The sequence below is a fragment of the Halyomorpha halys genome, unplaced genomic scaffold (genome assembly GCF_000696795.3).
Source record: "Halyomorpha halys isolate HHAL.00 unplaced genomic scaffold, Hhal_1.1 Scaffold1209.1, whole genome shotgun sequence".
Taxonomy (NCBI): domain Eukaryota; kingdom Metazoa; phylum Arthropoda; class Insecta; order Hemiptera; family Pentatomidae; genus Halyomorpha; species Halyomorpha halys.
The window spans coordinates 481,834-498,414 of record NW_027112142.1 but is presented as its reverse complement, the minus strand read 5'-3'; the positions used below and the strand labels follow the sequence as shown (position 1 = coordinate 498,414).

The following is a 16,581-nucleotide window of genomic DNA, read 5'->3' as shown; positions in this document are numbered from 1 at the left end:
TCAGATAGCTACTTCTAAAATAAATTAATTATCACAGCGATCTTTTTCTGCATATTGGATTCTGACCCGTGATTGCTGAGAAATCTTACCAGACAGAGATTATCCATAATTTGGATATCAATGGATTTAAAAAAAAAATGAAAAATACTAAACAAATAACAGGAAAATTTTTCTTTGCAAAATCATATTTTTTAAATTTTATTTATAAAAATATTCCATAATAGGCTTAAGAAGTAACATAAGCCTTAGCAGGCTCGTGCAATTCTAGCACCCAACTGCTTTGCTATCCTCTAGTTCCCGATACGCCATGCGTACAGCACCAGGACAGCCACTGGAGTGTTATTACATCCTATTGCCACCGACGTCATCCATTGTAGTTATGAATTGGACCATCCTCTACCCTGGCCCTCTAGGGTTACCCTTGTCCCAAATATACATATCGTTCTAATGGAACTATAAAAAGAAGTTTCTAAAAATAATGTTAAGAGTTAGAAAGAAATTATAGTAAAAAAACGAAAAAAGAATCCCTGCAAAGTGGGGCGAAATGCTGGTTAATAATAAATAGTTTTCTTTTACTATTTTGATACCTTTGTTGACCGCCACCCGGACTTTATTACTACCATATACTTCATACTGTCAACTATCTTCTTTTAAAAAAACTTTCTTATCTATGTTTCCTCTATCTTTAGTCCATTGGACATGATGTTAACATATTTAACTTTTTTTTTAACTTATTTATTTGTCCTGAACTTATTTATTTACTTTTAACTATTTTTTTTTTAACTTTAATACTAATATTACTATTTTACTAATGCTGCACTATTCCATTTGAATTTATTTATGCATTTTCATTCATGCATATCATCGTTTTACTGTTACTATTATTTATTGTTTTTTCATTGTGCTTACTGAAAGTTATAGTTATTAGTCAAAATTTATATAAACCTTTTATAATAAATAAATATTTTTGATGGATCACTGTTATAGAGAAATATGAGATAAATCAGAGTAGAATAGAAAAAATAATATAGAAAGTGTAAGAACAAAAGAAAACCATATGTAGTATAACTCAACTATAAAAAGACCACGAGATTGTGATATTTAGTTATAATGAAAAAAAAAGGGGGAAAATATTTTTATTAATTACTTTCTTTATTATTATATCAAATAATAGACTAATTATTATGCTGTATCCCGTAACCCAATAAATATTGGCAGCATTGCTTGTTAAATAAATCAATTTCTCTCTTATATTATCCATAATCAACTCGACCACCATACTCGAAAAAATAATTCTATGGACTCTTTTCGTTTTTTTTTATTATGTAATTTTTTTTGGGTTGGGGGGGGGGAAAGTTTGGGCTCATTGCAAAAAAAGAACTAACCTTCAAATTCCCAACTCTATGTTACAAAATAAACAATAACAAATCATTGTTCCTTAATTATCACTCCATATCCTACAGAAAAGATCCAATCCTTAAACCTCAAATTTATACACAATCTATGAACTGGACATAAAACCACGGAACCTCGATTCATAACTAAAGCATTTTATATATTTTATTGCCTTATAGTAAGAAGTATAAAGGTTACCGATTAAAAGATTCTGCTTCTGTTTTTCGTTTTTTCACACTCCTATCCAAATCACGTTTTTTGGAGAATTTTTTTTACAATAATTTAACTTGACCTGTACTCTACAAAATTTACAGTAAATGTCCTTATTGAACTATTTCAAGGACATATGTCACCTGGAGTTAATTTTATTGAAGAAAAACTTTTTCTTATTTTTCTTTATGCTTTCAACATCCTAAGGATCTAAGCCATGAAAGGAATTATAACATATATTTTAAAATAGAAATATGATAGATTAAATATGCTAAAACTTAAGCCCTAATGCATGCCCAAATAGATAGTAAGACAGTTTATGGCTAAAAATTTAATAAAGCTTGTACGGGTTTGGTTAATGTTTGAAATCACACCTAATTTGAAGTTTGGTGGGACACAATGGGATCAGTGGATATATGCTTTCTCTTGCCGTCAAAGTAGGATCTTCATTAATTAAATTAAAATATTTATATATAGTATTGTATACGGAAGGCGCGAGACTACTAACTCCTAGGACGCGACTTCGAATCCCGCTGGGGAGAAAAATATTTTCTGTTATACTGTAGCCGTGAGTCAACTCCTATGGGTTCATGAGCCCTCCTAGGGTCCACCCAGCCTCATAAATTGGATGCCCTTAATTGAGTAAAAACTCTGGCGGTAGATCATGATTCTGACCAAATTAACTGCTTGTACAACCGTTGGTCTAGTAACTAATAGGTGTACTTCCCTAACCCTGGCCATCCATGGTTTGTAGTGGTACAGATTTTAATTTTTAATTTAATATTGTATACAAATCAGAAAGGATATTCATTAGAAACAAAATATATTTACCAAAGTCTTTAATGCATAAAACCCCCAAAATTATCACACTTACAATATATAATTAGATATTTACTACGACATTAAATTCGTAATTTACATTAATCATATCATTTCTGCAAACAGCGAGTGAACTTTTTGGATTATCTCGAAACAAAACCTTACATAGCGAAAAGCTGAAGTAATTACAAAATATTTAAACTTTGTAATTTTTAAAGTACATTAATACTTTAAATCTCCATTACCTACTTCTTTTTTTTTTTTATTATGAATTCCAAGAAACTTTTGTTCTACAGGAAAATATCAAATATCCTTTAGCACCTCTTCAAATTTTCTCACCTTTTTCGTTAATTTTTTTTTTTTTAGGAGAAAACAGAAATTATTAATTAAATTTATATTAAATGATTAAAAATCTGTTCATTTTCTCTAACTAACAAAATATTTATCTTTCATAAAATATTTATTTAAATTCGAAAATATTTATATCAATAAACATCTAGCTAAGTAATGCTAATGATAAATTATAAAAGAGATTCATTATGTTACTGTCCATTTTCTTAAGGAATGAAAATACAAAAAAAGAAATTAAGTTGGTCGGTGTCTCTTTCATATTTTTCAGAAGTAGGGAAACAAATACGATAACTCATAATTTATAAACAATCCGGAATGAGAAGTTATATAAACTGGGTAAATAAAAATATTTAATGATAAAAACAATAGTTATATAGCGTAGCCTTGATTTTCCCTATATGTACATTATTTGTGTAGTTGTTTTCACGAACACACAAGGAATAATGTATAAGCTTTAATTATATTAAAACGCATTTAAAATTCTGCTGTTTTTTGTTGTTGTTTTTTTTCGGACCGGTTTGATTTTTTCCATATTCCTAACCAGTAGGAGGCTTGACAGCGAAAAAAGAAAAACATGATATGACCCTGACAGACAGTTTAAAGCTGGAATGTGTGCTAAGTCACTGACGTCAGTGAGGTAAGGAAATAAAAACACGAACACCCATATACTCATTTCAACAGGCTATACGAATAAACACTGTTCATTGGAATTATATATTTTGCATTTTAGTATTACAACCATAATATTATGTGATACAAAAATTGTTAAATTTTTTTTAAACAATTAATCTTATTATTATCATTTAATCTCATTCTTATTAATTTCAAACATTACATAAAAAAACAAAAACAATAAAATAAAATCGAAAACGTAATGTTTAAAATTTTAATAAAAGTGATAAAATTATTGAGCTTCTATCTTTACATTTATTCACATGGTTTGTAAGAACATAACAATTAACTGTACTAAAAAATTAATTAAACTACAAAACAAAATAATAGCTCTAGAAATATGTAACATAGTTGTTTGTCGCCAAGAGCTCCTAGTTGTAAAACTTATTAGTAACCTAAAATAAAATAAAAAAATTAGTACCTTTTTAACTGGTAGTTCGAGAACCGTTACTTCGTCGTCCCCGGAAAGGGTGCTGCAGGTGCTACAGTCAGAGACTTTTCTAAGCGGAGAACGAAGGCTGTAGTCAGAGGAACAGTCCGAACCGGAATCGTCAGCAATAGAGAACTCAGACACGCGCCGTTCTTGTTCAAACGTCGGGTCTGAATGGTCAGAAATAATAACAGCGGGAGTCTGGACGTATCGCGGGGAATCAGAGAAGTCCAAAATGGAATATTTGGATTCGATACAATCGTCGGGGATGATGATACCGTAATCAGGCGATTTGGGTTCATTCGATGAGGTAGGGGAGTTTTCGGAGAGGTTCAGTTTAGTCAATCTGGATCTCAAATGGTCAGATCGCTTGTCGTAATACGACGCGTCACTTTGGTCGATATTGGACCTGTCTGATACGTCCGATTCAACTGAAAATTCCCTGCGGTAAGGTGAATCGGGCATGTCCGACGAAGGGTCGGAGTCACCCCCTCTTATACTCTGGGGGGTCTTGTCAAATATAGACGAATCTGAGAATCCGGACGTGAAGCTCCCCGAAACATCCGAACGATTAGCGAAGGACTTGCCGAAGAGAAGGGAGTCTGAGAGACCGGGAGAGATACTGTCAGTTTGCTCCGGGTAGTTCTTGGCATAGAGGTTGGGGTCTGACCTCCCGGCAGTCAGAACGGGCGGGGAATCGGCTGGCTGTTGGTGGAGGGTGGTGTCGGAGCGTCCTCCAGTGAGCGCGGCAGGGAGCAACTCCACCGGCGGCTTCCCGAACAAGGGGGAGTCGACCACACCCACTCTCCGCTCTCGGCTCGACATCCCCCACCTGTCAGCCGCCACCAGCCCGCTCCAGTAACCCCTGAAACAAAACACAATTCCATTAGATAATACAATAATTTTAATAAGATAATTGTTTTTTAAAAAATATACATGATCAACAACATTCCTTTATTATTCAACAACGTAATAATTTACACACTTTAAAAGGAAACACTAGGATTAAATTGTTTTGTTAAAAACAAAAGAATTACTAGGATCCTGTTGTTACAACTGGCTGTGGAAGCATAGTTTCCCACGCTCAGAGTAAATATTGTATTGAGACAGGACAATATTTATGATGTTTCGTTTGACTTACATTTCATTTTCAATTAATTAATTTTTTTTTATTTATTTAAAATTTTTCTTCAAATGTTGTATGATTGGACACATATATACAGATTACTAATTGTTCCAAAAGGAGATAAATAGTAATATTTGACTATCATGACAAGTTATAAAAGAACAATTCAATAACTTTAATGATTGCTCAATTTCAATTAGAATCTCCAATTCGAAAGATCGACTTCTGTTTTTATTTTTGCTAATAATGATAAAGTTTCAATTGAATCCTTCATAATTTTAATTTAATTAATGTGGTTGTAACGTTCAAATTAGATAGCAAGTTTTAATTGACATTTTAGGAATTGGTAAAAATATACATTAAAAATCTACCTATAATGGATTCATCATTCTGTTCTCTCAAAGTAACAGAATGAATGTGGTGAAAGGAACTGATCTAAAAGTAAATCACAGACAAAACAGACATACCTGGGTTTATTCCAATCGTCAGCCGTAATCCGCATGTGGTCACTACACGATTTAAATTTGTAATAAAATTTTGTTTCTTGTTGCATGTGTAAAATGTAGTAAATAAATGAGAAATGGCATGTATAATTTTTTTATAATGTGACAGTACAAGTATGAATTCCAGTTAAATCTGTATAGACGTAACACACAAAACTTAATTTAGCAAAATAAGGACATGAAAATAAATGAATTCGGGAACTAAAAATGGAATCAACAGACGGTTTCATCTAAAAACAGTTCATAAGATTCTATTCCCAGTTACTGGCAGTTAAAGGAGCAGTAACTTACAACTTAGGAAATCTAATCTTACCCCGAACACTAGAAGCTTGGCTCGGACAGCTCTAGGTGGACATTGTTATAAATTATATTTTTATCTATTTCTATTATTGTCATCACAAATATTTTATTTATTTTTTCTCTTTGTCTTTTTTTCAAATTAACTTTTGTTTTCATTAAAAGTCAGTTATTTATTTCATTAAATCTATAAATGTCATTTTTTTATTATTAACTTTACTTCTTTTTTTTTAATCTCCTTTCTTAAGAATTATTATGTTTATCTATTTACTTTATTTTATTTTTTATTTATATATATATTTTTTATTATTCATCGTTATTATACCTAAGTATTAAGTAGTATTAAAAAAAAATCTAAATGATATAATAAACATATAAGACCCATCCTTATATGTTTGGGTCTGCTGACCTGAGCCTGATGGGTCTTATATGTTTATTATATCTTGTGTTTGTGTGTATGTCTCTTATATCTTGTATCGAATAAAAAAAACATAAATTAATTAAATATATCATTTATTTTATCATAATTTTCTATAATTCTAAGTGTCAACTTAGAATCAATAATAATCAACATTTTCTTAAATAACTTTAAAAAAAAATCTAAGAATTTCTAGAATACCAATAAAACGTAGAAAGTTATAACCACTTTTAATAATCGTTTATCAGAAAAAGCAAAACAAGATAAAAATGTTTGAAATATTTTTATGCTTATTTCGAGTTGACTTTAACAGCGTTTCAGCTGTTATGAAATGAAACAAACGATGGCGTTCTTATCAAAGATTGATCTTACAATACTCATTATATTACATCTGAGATACATTTCAAATAGTTGTACTTTTAGATACACAGATTTTTATGAATAATAAATTTTAAAGAGTTCAGCCTGTGCTTCGTTAACTTAATTTAAATAATAACAACATGCTACATTCATCATAAACAGGTCATTTTCATTATACCAGTTGACCATTCTAGCAAGACGAATTTTTCAAAAAAAATATAAACTCAATAACTTCATCAAAATGTATATATATGTTTCCCAAAAAATGTGATTCTAGAATCAATAGGTCTACAAGATGCTTAATTGTTAAATATTTTAAAAATGTCAATTGATTATTTATTATTTTTGCTTATGGTCCAAAAAGACTAAACTGTAAGCTACAGTGTTCAAGGCAGTTTTCCTTCCTATATGTATTTGACTTTTTTGAATGGTAATTTTTTACCTGGTATATTATATTGACATAGGAATTATGTACTCTTAATTCAATTTGTATGTTCCGTGTCTTAATTTAGCAGACAATGTGCATAACCAGACTGATTCCTTTGTCAACTATCAATGTAAAATTAATCGTCAAGGGATCCTCGATAATATTTGGCTGCACTAAGATCTAAATATAATTTAATTATAATTTGATAGGTCTTCCATGGCAAATGATATGTTTCCTGACATAAAATAATACTGAAATTTAGTAAACATAGCAATCAATATAGAGTTGTTTTTTTTAATTTCAAACTAAAAAAAGAGTATTATCACAAGTATGAAGTAAGTATTGTCAAAGGTCTTAATATAAAATTTTCATCAAGTATCTATAACAAATAATTTAGCTATTTTCAAGCAAATTCAGTTAACCAAAAAATGCTTCTGCATATGCTTAAAAAGAATAAATTTATTATTTTTTTATACCCTAATGTTGCAGCAATAGCGTGATCATCTAAAACTTATATAGACATTATTATTATTGTTGCAATTCATTGATAGATAATAATATTATAAGAATACGATTATGGAATCAATTGCACTTTTTTACGATATAAAAAAATAGAGAAGTAAAATAATTACTTAGCGGTGTTTTTGGAAATTATTTTCAAAATATAACTGATTGAAAGTTTTAAAATTGGAAATAAAATATTCTTTTTTGTTTACTTTTTCTAAAACGAATTTTTAACTACTTCCAAGGCAACAAACATCATTAAAATCATGTATAACAGCACGAGCAAATTTTGCCTATAAAATTAAGGTGAATGATAAAACGACGATTTAATTTTTATTAACTATAGAGCGGAACACAATAACACACAACTCATATATAGATAGTCCTATTCCACACATAGTTAAAATAACTTCTTAAATAATAAAATCATATTCATATGAGAATACAACTGAAAAACACAGGAGAAAGCTTCTGCAACAAAGAATAGAGAGTCTGTAATAAAGAATCCGAGTTCGCACAGGGCTTTAGAGAATAAAGTGATGTGATTCAGAAAAAATTGTATTCATATGTAAGAGGTCAATTTTTCCAAAATATTCTATAATTACTAGAGCATTTACGTTCGCTAATCATGGGCAGATGATGTTAGTGATACGAAATATTGCAACAAGATGCTGGTACCATCATCTCAACGGTTCGGCAATGGTATCAATAAACTGCACAGCTTTGCCGAGAAACTATTCGACAATATCAGCCAGGTAGATGATTTGTGGCTTTCATATTATTATTTACATTTATTTGTTATTATTTATTATTATTATTTATTATCATTTGAAACTACTTTCACACGGTGTATGATTTATGATTATACATCAAAATATTTATGAGTTAGTTTTATCGAACTCGATAAATTTTAGTCAAGTTTTATCGTGTGACAATGTCAATTTTGTTCACTATTTTATGGTTGCTATCGCGTGATTTTTTAGTCTTGACGAAAGCCTAAATTTCAGGCCGAAACGTTGGGACAAACAAAATAAGTTTTAATTATTTGTTTTCATTTATACCCATCCTTGACCTTTCATTGAATCTACTGAAAACAATAAACACGTTATCATTTTTGTTTCAAAATATAAACACTTGATTCAATAAAAACGTAAATTAAAAAAAAAAAAAAAAAAGGCTATGATTATTAAAAAAATCCTAATATGTCGCTTCAAGAACAATATAAAATTAAGCAATAATAACTATATTAACATAGTATAGAAGTGGAATGTAAGGGAAGTAAAAGAGACAAAAAAATGAATTCTCACCAATAACGAACACCCCATTATCAAGTTTAGATGTCTGCGTGGGAGCGTCCTTCAGCTTGATACGATCGCACTAAGGAAACGTCTATCTAGATTGAGTGAAACGGCAAAGTGGGGACGTTTATTGTTTCAAGGAGAAAGCTCAGAAAATCAGATTTTAATGCTCGTCAGTGGCTATTTGATAGCTCTATTAAATCATTTCTATAATGGAAACTACTTAATGATATGTCTCATATGGCAAATATTGGCTTCATTCGTCTTAAGAATATCATTCTTCACAAACTAAAGAATGACCGAATATAAAACTTAGCTTACATTGAAGACAATTCATGGTAAGTGCACTAGTTATTGACAGACAAACCTTTGTTTTTAAATATTGAGAGTTTGATATCGACAACAGTTTCAAGATTGGCGCCAATTATTAGCTGATGGTTTAGTTTAATCAAAATCCGTTGAGCTTCTTCGAGAAAATCTTAAAAATGTGAAAAATCGATTCAATAAAAAGGCACCTAAAGGTCTATAATCCAACTAAAAAAGAATAAAGCTTAACAGACATAAATACTAAGGTTGGTCTTGATTAGGGGAACTCAGGTAACTACAAATACATAAAGTAAGTGCAATGAAAAATACAATAAAAAACATTTCTGTATGTGCTTCTCATAGGAACTTCGTCATCCATACTACTTAAACTTATTAAGCTTTTTAATAAAAAAAATATTAAAATTACTTTGGCATAGATTTTTCGACAGTACAAAATATGGCAGGTTAATTGTAATATTGGTCTGACTTATCAATATATTGTAAATAAGATTTTCGTGAAGTGAATCTTTGCACTCATGGCATTGGTTCCAGTCTTCCTCATTCAATATTCCTCGACGTGTGAAGAACTCGGTTTCTCAATCTTCTTCGGTTTTTAATTTTTTATTATTTTTTTTTTAAATTGTTTCTTAACCCTCATTTAGCTATTTCTGATCTTTGTTTTTCTTCATACTTATTTTCCTACCGGCGTAGATGTTATAATACCAAACTGAAACAATAAAAATACATATTCTAACTTATTATACTAAATAACCTCGAAGACTACGAGACCTGGGCTCTAATAGGTACCCTAGAAAGCAGAAACAAAAGATTTGAACGGAAAGTCCTCTGTACAATTACACGAGCGATATGGGATCAGAGCTTGAGGAACACATGGAGGAGAAGAACTAACAGTGAACTGATTGCAGAGACACAAGATATGAAGAAAAGGATGTTAAGATGGGCGGAACATGTGGCTCGAAGCATTCCATCAGGACGCCTTTACATAACAATGAAAGCCAGTATAGTAGGCAAGAGACCACGTGGAAGGCCCAAAACCGGATGCATAGACAAAATCAAACTGGGAAGGCGTAGCCCAAGATAGACAGGCGTGGAGAAGGCCGGTTCGGGCGGCTAAAGATCTACAAGGTCTATAGACCCATCCAAAAAAATAGATAATAAAATAAAGTTTTCTAGCATCAACAAAATTTTCATAGGTCGGTTTACATTTTAGAGGGGGAACATCTGACACAAAGTTTTAAATGTGTAGCGTGTTTAATTACTTAATGATTTCAAAGTCCGGGGCTAACCGCCGTCCGAGGTTACCTAACCCTCCGCTATAAATGAAGAAATATAAAAAAAATTGAATCCTACGTCCCATAACTACTATTTCCGTTATATACCCTTCTTCTAACAGGTTCTTCAATATGAATGATATGTGCTACACTCCTGGAAAGCCATGTAAGACATAATATACCTTATGGTCGTATAATCCTGTCCTTGAATTCCAAAATAGAACTTTTGTTCAAGATAGAAGAATTAATGAGTAATGAGGTCTATTTTGTGGATCAAATTTTAATTGTTAGCCGAAAGGCGCAGAAAACACTTTACCATCCCGTTAATAAGTACTATTATTGCGTAATGGACTTGGCGAATTTAGTCCAATTAACCATCCTGTCAGGTCTGGATTAAGGATGTCAAATGTGATATTTGTCTGGAACTTGGGATTGATTGCTCGGAATCCAATTTACTGGCTTGAGGGAGGGCGACCTTCAACGAAAAGGTTGTCTTTAATTGGCACTAATACACGGTTTTGGAAAGGAGGTGTAATGGCTTCTAATAGCTCTCTGCTCCTTCGTTTGTTTGGAAACTAACTAAAATGAACTGTTAATCAGTTTATTTTTTATAACTGTTCAATCAGAGGGGATAAATTTTACGCTATTAATGCTTTAAGGTCATATTTTAATTTTTCTATAAGATAAAAGCTGAAGCGATGACGGTTTCAAGTTTTAGAATAGAGGACGTGATAGCTGAACACTCTAGGGCGAGGCTTCCAGAGTGGTTAGTCAGAATATTGTGGGTTCTATTCCCACCTAGTTCAGTCAATATTCCATTGTAGGGGTCTTGAATTATGAATCTTGACATTCCTGGCTCTGGGCTGCATAGGTCTTCAATAGGGAACTAAAGAATACTTGATTGTATTTACAAGTCACGGTATTCGGTAATTGATCCAAACATAAAAATGTATGTATATTATTTTTCAGTATTAATATAAATAAATCCTTCAATTGGAAAAGCTATGGATTCCAGTAGTGCATATAAAAATATATGAATAACCAAACGAAAAAAAAAATTAAAAATAGATGCGTACGATTTGAACAGTAAAAGTGGAGACCAATTGATTTTGATTCACTCACCAAATTACCATATCCACCTGTATTTTTTCTTAACTCCAAAAAATTATTCATTATATTACGATTAGAAATAGCAATGTATGTGTGCTAAATAATGTATATTATTTATTTAGATATTATTGGATCCTTATTTTTATCATATTCTGTATCATCTTGTGTTATTCTATTATTATATTAATTAACTAATTGTAAATTTGCAACTTTAATATTTACTTTAAAGTCCTTTATTTTATTTTTTACTTTATTTTCATTTTAATAGTTGTTAATTGAATTATTGGTTGTATCACTTGAGATCAATTCATATTGTACATATCTAGCTTAAAAATTGTAGTCTCCATAAGGCCCTAATAGTCAAAATTGAAATGATTAATTATATTTCACTTATGTATATCATTTTTGCACCGACCGATAGGATACATGTTGTCATCTGGTTGGACCATATTTGATGTAATTTTTTTAATGAATTAAAAAAAAAAATTTTCCCCGATTGCATGATGATGGTATAGTTATGATTTGTTACACTGTTGTATTCTAGGCTGGAATATAATTTACATTTGTTATTCCCATCTCGAGAAAACATAAAATACAAATTTTTATTGCAACACAAAGTTTTTTTAGTTCATAATTTCGCTTTCCTGGTTTTCAGAGTTTTTTGTTAAACGCTTTGGTCTTTAATGTCCCAAAGAAATAGCTTAGTAAGTTTTTTTGGCCTTGAGAGACACTAAAATGTAAAATAATATTACAAGGTATTATTTAAAAAATATATACATTAGAAGATTTATTTGAACCAGTTAGGTAGGTATCAAAAAATATCTACAATCTTCCTTAATATTGTTTTATACATATAAAATATTTTAGATATTACAATTTAACTCATAAGTGAGAATATATATTCAAATAATATGCATTTTCGGACGTGAATATGAATGGATTTATATACAGAAATGAACGATTTACTAAAATAAATCAATTTTCCAGCCACTGCCACTGGGTTAGACGAGAATGCTTAAATGATAACAGGAAAGGAAATAATACCTATTGGTAATAAAAATTTATTTATTTGTAAACAATCTTAGAAAAAGATTTAATGCTAACATATTGCATATGTAACATATTATTAACGAATTAGTAAACTATCATAATCGAGATGCGAACTCCTTTACAGTAGTATGTAACACCATAGGCCTACACAAATTCTAAACAAACTAGACATTTTCGACAAATTATGGATCTTTTTACTATGTACTCATTAATATTTAATCGTTGGTATAAAAAAAATAAATCTTTTGTTTGAATTGTTAATTACAATCTCAGACGTGGATCGACTCCTGGGGTCGGAAGATCTTCAAGACATCAATATTGGGATCTAACACCTCGATTGGTTATGGGATAGCAAGATAAATATATGCATTAAGTCAAAGAGGTAGTATGTTAACCCAGTGGTAAAAGTTTATCAATATGAATTACTAAAATGATGTAAGAGTATTATGATGAGTCGTTTCAAAATAAGGGTTCTTGAGTTTAGTACATTATATACATATATAATTTTTTTTTAATCAGTAAAACCTAAGCGTAAAGACAAATCAAAGGAAAACCTCTAAGAAGAAAACATGGACAAAAATGGAAAACCTTCATATTAGAAACCGAAGAAATTTGTTCCCTGGAGTGCCGAGAAGTTTTCATTGATCTCCCACCAGCCGATTGAATTACGTGCTCCTCCTCTGGAAAATGGTTGTATAAGAAAGACATATCACAGTTAAAGGAGTTTATTCATGAAGATGGTTCAATGCTGATTGCTTATATACTCAATACCGTTTAGTAATTTTCAATATTACTCATTTTAAATCAGGCTATATTATTAAATTTAATATAATTCATATTAAATGAAATATTTAAAAAAATAAAGAAGTCCCATATGATCGACCTATGATACATCATAAATGTCAAATTATGCAAATATTTTCGTTAAAAAAATTGTTACATGTTCTGAAAGATTATTAATATTTATAGCCAATCGAATTTGATGTTTTAATCTAATTTCAATCACATATTCCTTCTACCCAATGAAATGGTTATAAATTGTATTTTTGATTAGTTATATTTTAAATAATGTTAGGTTATTACTTCTTTGTATATTTTAAACTACCTAGTCTTGTAGGCCTTAGTAACGAGCGGATTTCTAAAATGCTAATAAACACTGAACCGACGGGTAAACGTCCAAAGGGTAGACCGAAACGTATTTGGCAGGATTGTGTTAAAACTGATTTAGTAGAATTGAGTTTGGAGGGAAATCACTGGAAGGATGTATGTTGAGAGCGATTGGTAGTATCGGCATCGAACCTTCAGGTTCGTTAGGCTTTTATTATTATATGTTAGTCGGTATTTTCTTTTGTACACTAAGACTTTTCTATTTTTATTATATTTTCTAATTTGTTATTTTGTTTATTTTTCTTATTTTTTATATATTTATTTATTAGGCCAAATCTTCCAAATGTCGCTAGACTAGACTCTAACATAGGTAAATAAAAAAAAATTAAAAATATATTTCATTATACATCTGTCTGCAGGTTGTGATACCGAAGTGTTTATAGTTATTTTCTAAAAATAAAGAGTAATGAAAAACTAGCAAAAAGTACAATAAATTTAAATAATTGAAATAAATGATTATATATAAAATATATAATTATATAATAAATTGACTAGGTGACTAAGAATTCGTGACTTGGTCTCAAGTCATCCACTACGTAATAGCTCTTTTCTCAAATATAGTGTCTTGCCACAATATAAGAGCTTCAACATTCATTTTTTTCATTCTAAGCTAATGATGGAAGATCATTGGAGGATTGTTATAATATTTTGTCAAGTAGTCCCAATTTAATAAGTGTAGCTAAAATTATTTGTATAAAATTCCGACAATATTCGCAGAATTGGATCTAAAAATATGTGTATATGTAACTCAAAATATTTAACATCCCAATACTTGTCCTCCGAATAATATGTGTAATTTTGACTGTTTAATAATGTTAAGTATGTAGTAATGCTTTTAATTATAAGCAATGTAAATAAAAATGTCCAGCTTAGTTTATTTGTTAATTTATTACATTAGTAATTTATATAAATGAGTTTTAATTTAATATATTTTGCACATAAGTATCAATATTAGTAAATCATATACTGTTCTGGCTCACTCTATATGCATATATGAAAGCCATTTACTATACTGGATAACTCTATATGCACATGCCGCAATTTACTGTACAGGCTAACTTTATAAGTAATAAAAATCAATTGATTACTTATACCCTGTATAAGTTAATTACATATACCCCTATGATCACTAGTGCCACTGCCATAGCCCATTTAATACTTAAACAAAAAAAAGAAATTATAAATGTCGTCTAACATAGGTCTTTGAATTACCTAAGTAATAATTCTACGGCAGACTTTACTGAGCTTACTGGGGATTGTATAGGAAAATGTAACGGATAATCTCGAAACTTTGGAATCTATATACACCTTACAGTTTCGAAAGAAATTCAACAGTTCAAGGGAAAAACAGGAGCTTAAAAATAGAAGACAGGAAATATAAACGTGTTAAGAGATATTAAAAAATATTATATTAAAAAATAATTGTAAATACTATATTTCTAAGGATCATATTCATGAATTATATTACAATTTCTATTTATGAATACATTCCTTCACATACATGTATTCATCAATATTACAAATATATAATTAATAAAACAAACATTTAATATTTGTATCCCCGGAAGATAAAACTGATGTAACAATATTTACTTTAAAAGTATTAGAGTAAAGGTTGTAAAATAATGCAAGGCACAGAATACTGCAGAGGTATGTTGCACATTAAAAAAGCAGTAGCTTAATTGTTGCATCCTATCAAATCCTGTAAAATTTTATAAATAAATAATAACATCTGATATCTAATTTAAAATTAATGAATTACAGAAGATGATTTATAATTTTATGAAGAGAATTTTATTGACGATTAGACGAGTAGTCTAATACTAGGCAATTATTAAATTATGAATATTTTATGATTTTTTGCTTTCTCTATATAAGTGTTACCTACTATTAATGCGATAAAGTAATGTTTTTAATAAAGATGAAAATAATATTCAATGAGGTGTTTATAGTAGATATAAATAATTAGAACTTATTTATTTGTGCCGATGTTGCAACCAGAATTTCTGGCCTTCAACAGGGCAGAAAACAAAAAAACGAAATAATTCTTATTCAGAGAAAAATAATAACAAACAAAAAAATATTATTATATATGTTTAAATATTATTGTTATATTTCTCAGAATTAGGGTTGCTATCTCATTTTTTGTTATCACCACTGATAAAGGGCTGAAATTAAGGTTGAAACGTATGAATAAATAATAAACAAGATAGGTTTTACTTATTTACTCCCCATCTTCTAATATCAATAATATTTATTATAGGGGAGGACAGCATGCCTTAGATCATTTTTTCAATCCTTTATATCTTCTGACATAGCAACGGGTTTTGTAAGTTCAAAATATAGGGTAATTAGTCAAGATACATTGGTTATTTTAAAAATACATTATCTTTAGATTATGACTAAAAAAAGTTTCTAAATAAATGCTAAATGACTGGCAAGATTTATTTGTTACTTTATGATTGTACCTTGGGCTATAACTTTAACTTGGTCAATATTTATATAAATTGGACTTATAATTGTGATTTATTAACGAAGTAAAAAGAAAACTATTTTAAATAATGAGTTAAAATACATTATAAAAAATTAATATAGCCTTAGCCTACTCAAATTAATTTATTTTATCTTATAGGCCATTTATTAAGAATTAATGTATCTCAAATCTTGAAAAATAAACTGGGAAGTATGTTTAAATTATAGAGGAAGTGAGTAATAGTTGACTTACTCCTTGGGTACATAATGTGCTCTCACACCGTTTTTAAATTTCAGGCGCTTTTTAAATATTGCTCGATTGAAATATCTTAAGTTTCCTCTTACCGTGTTAAGCTAATATTTCAAAAGTGATA

At 29.7% G+C, this 16,581-nt stretch overlaps 1 protein-coding gene across 1 annotated transcript in view; it reads right to left on the bottom strand.

Moving 5' to 3' along the window:
* Positions 1–3,868: 3,868 nt before the first annotated feature.
* LOC106688807 (uncharacterized) overlaps positions 3,869–16,581 on the bottom strand; it is a gene marked incomplete at its 3' end in the record, with an annotated part of 99,508 nt that continues 86,795 nt past the window's right edge. Inside the window, 1 exon segment of the mRNA XM_014433450.3 lies at positions 3,869–4,742. Coding sequence (XP_014288936.3) covers positions 3,869–4,742 — 874 coding nt within the window.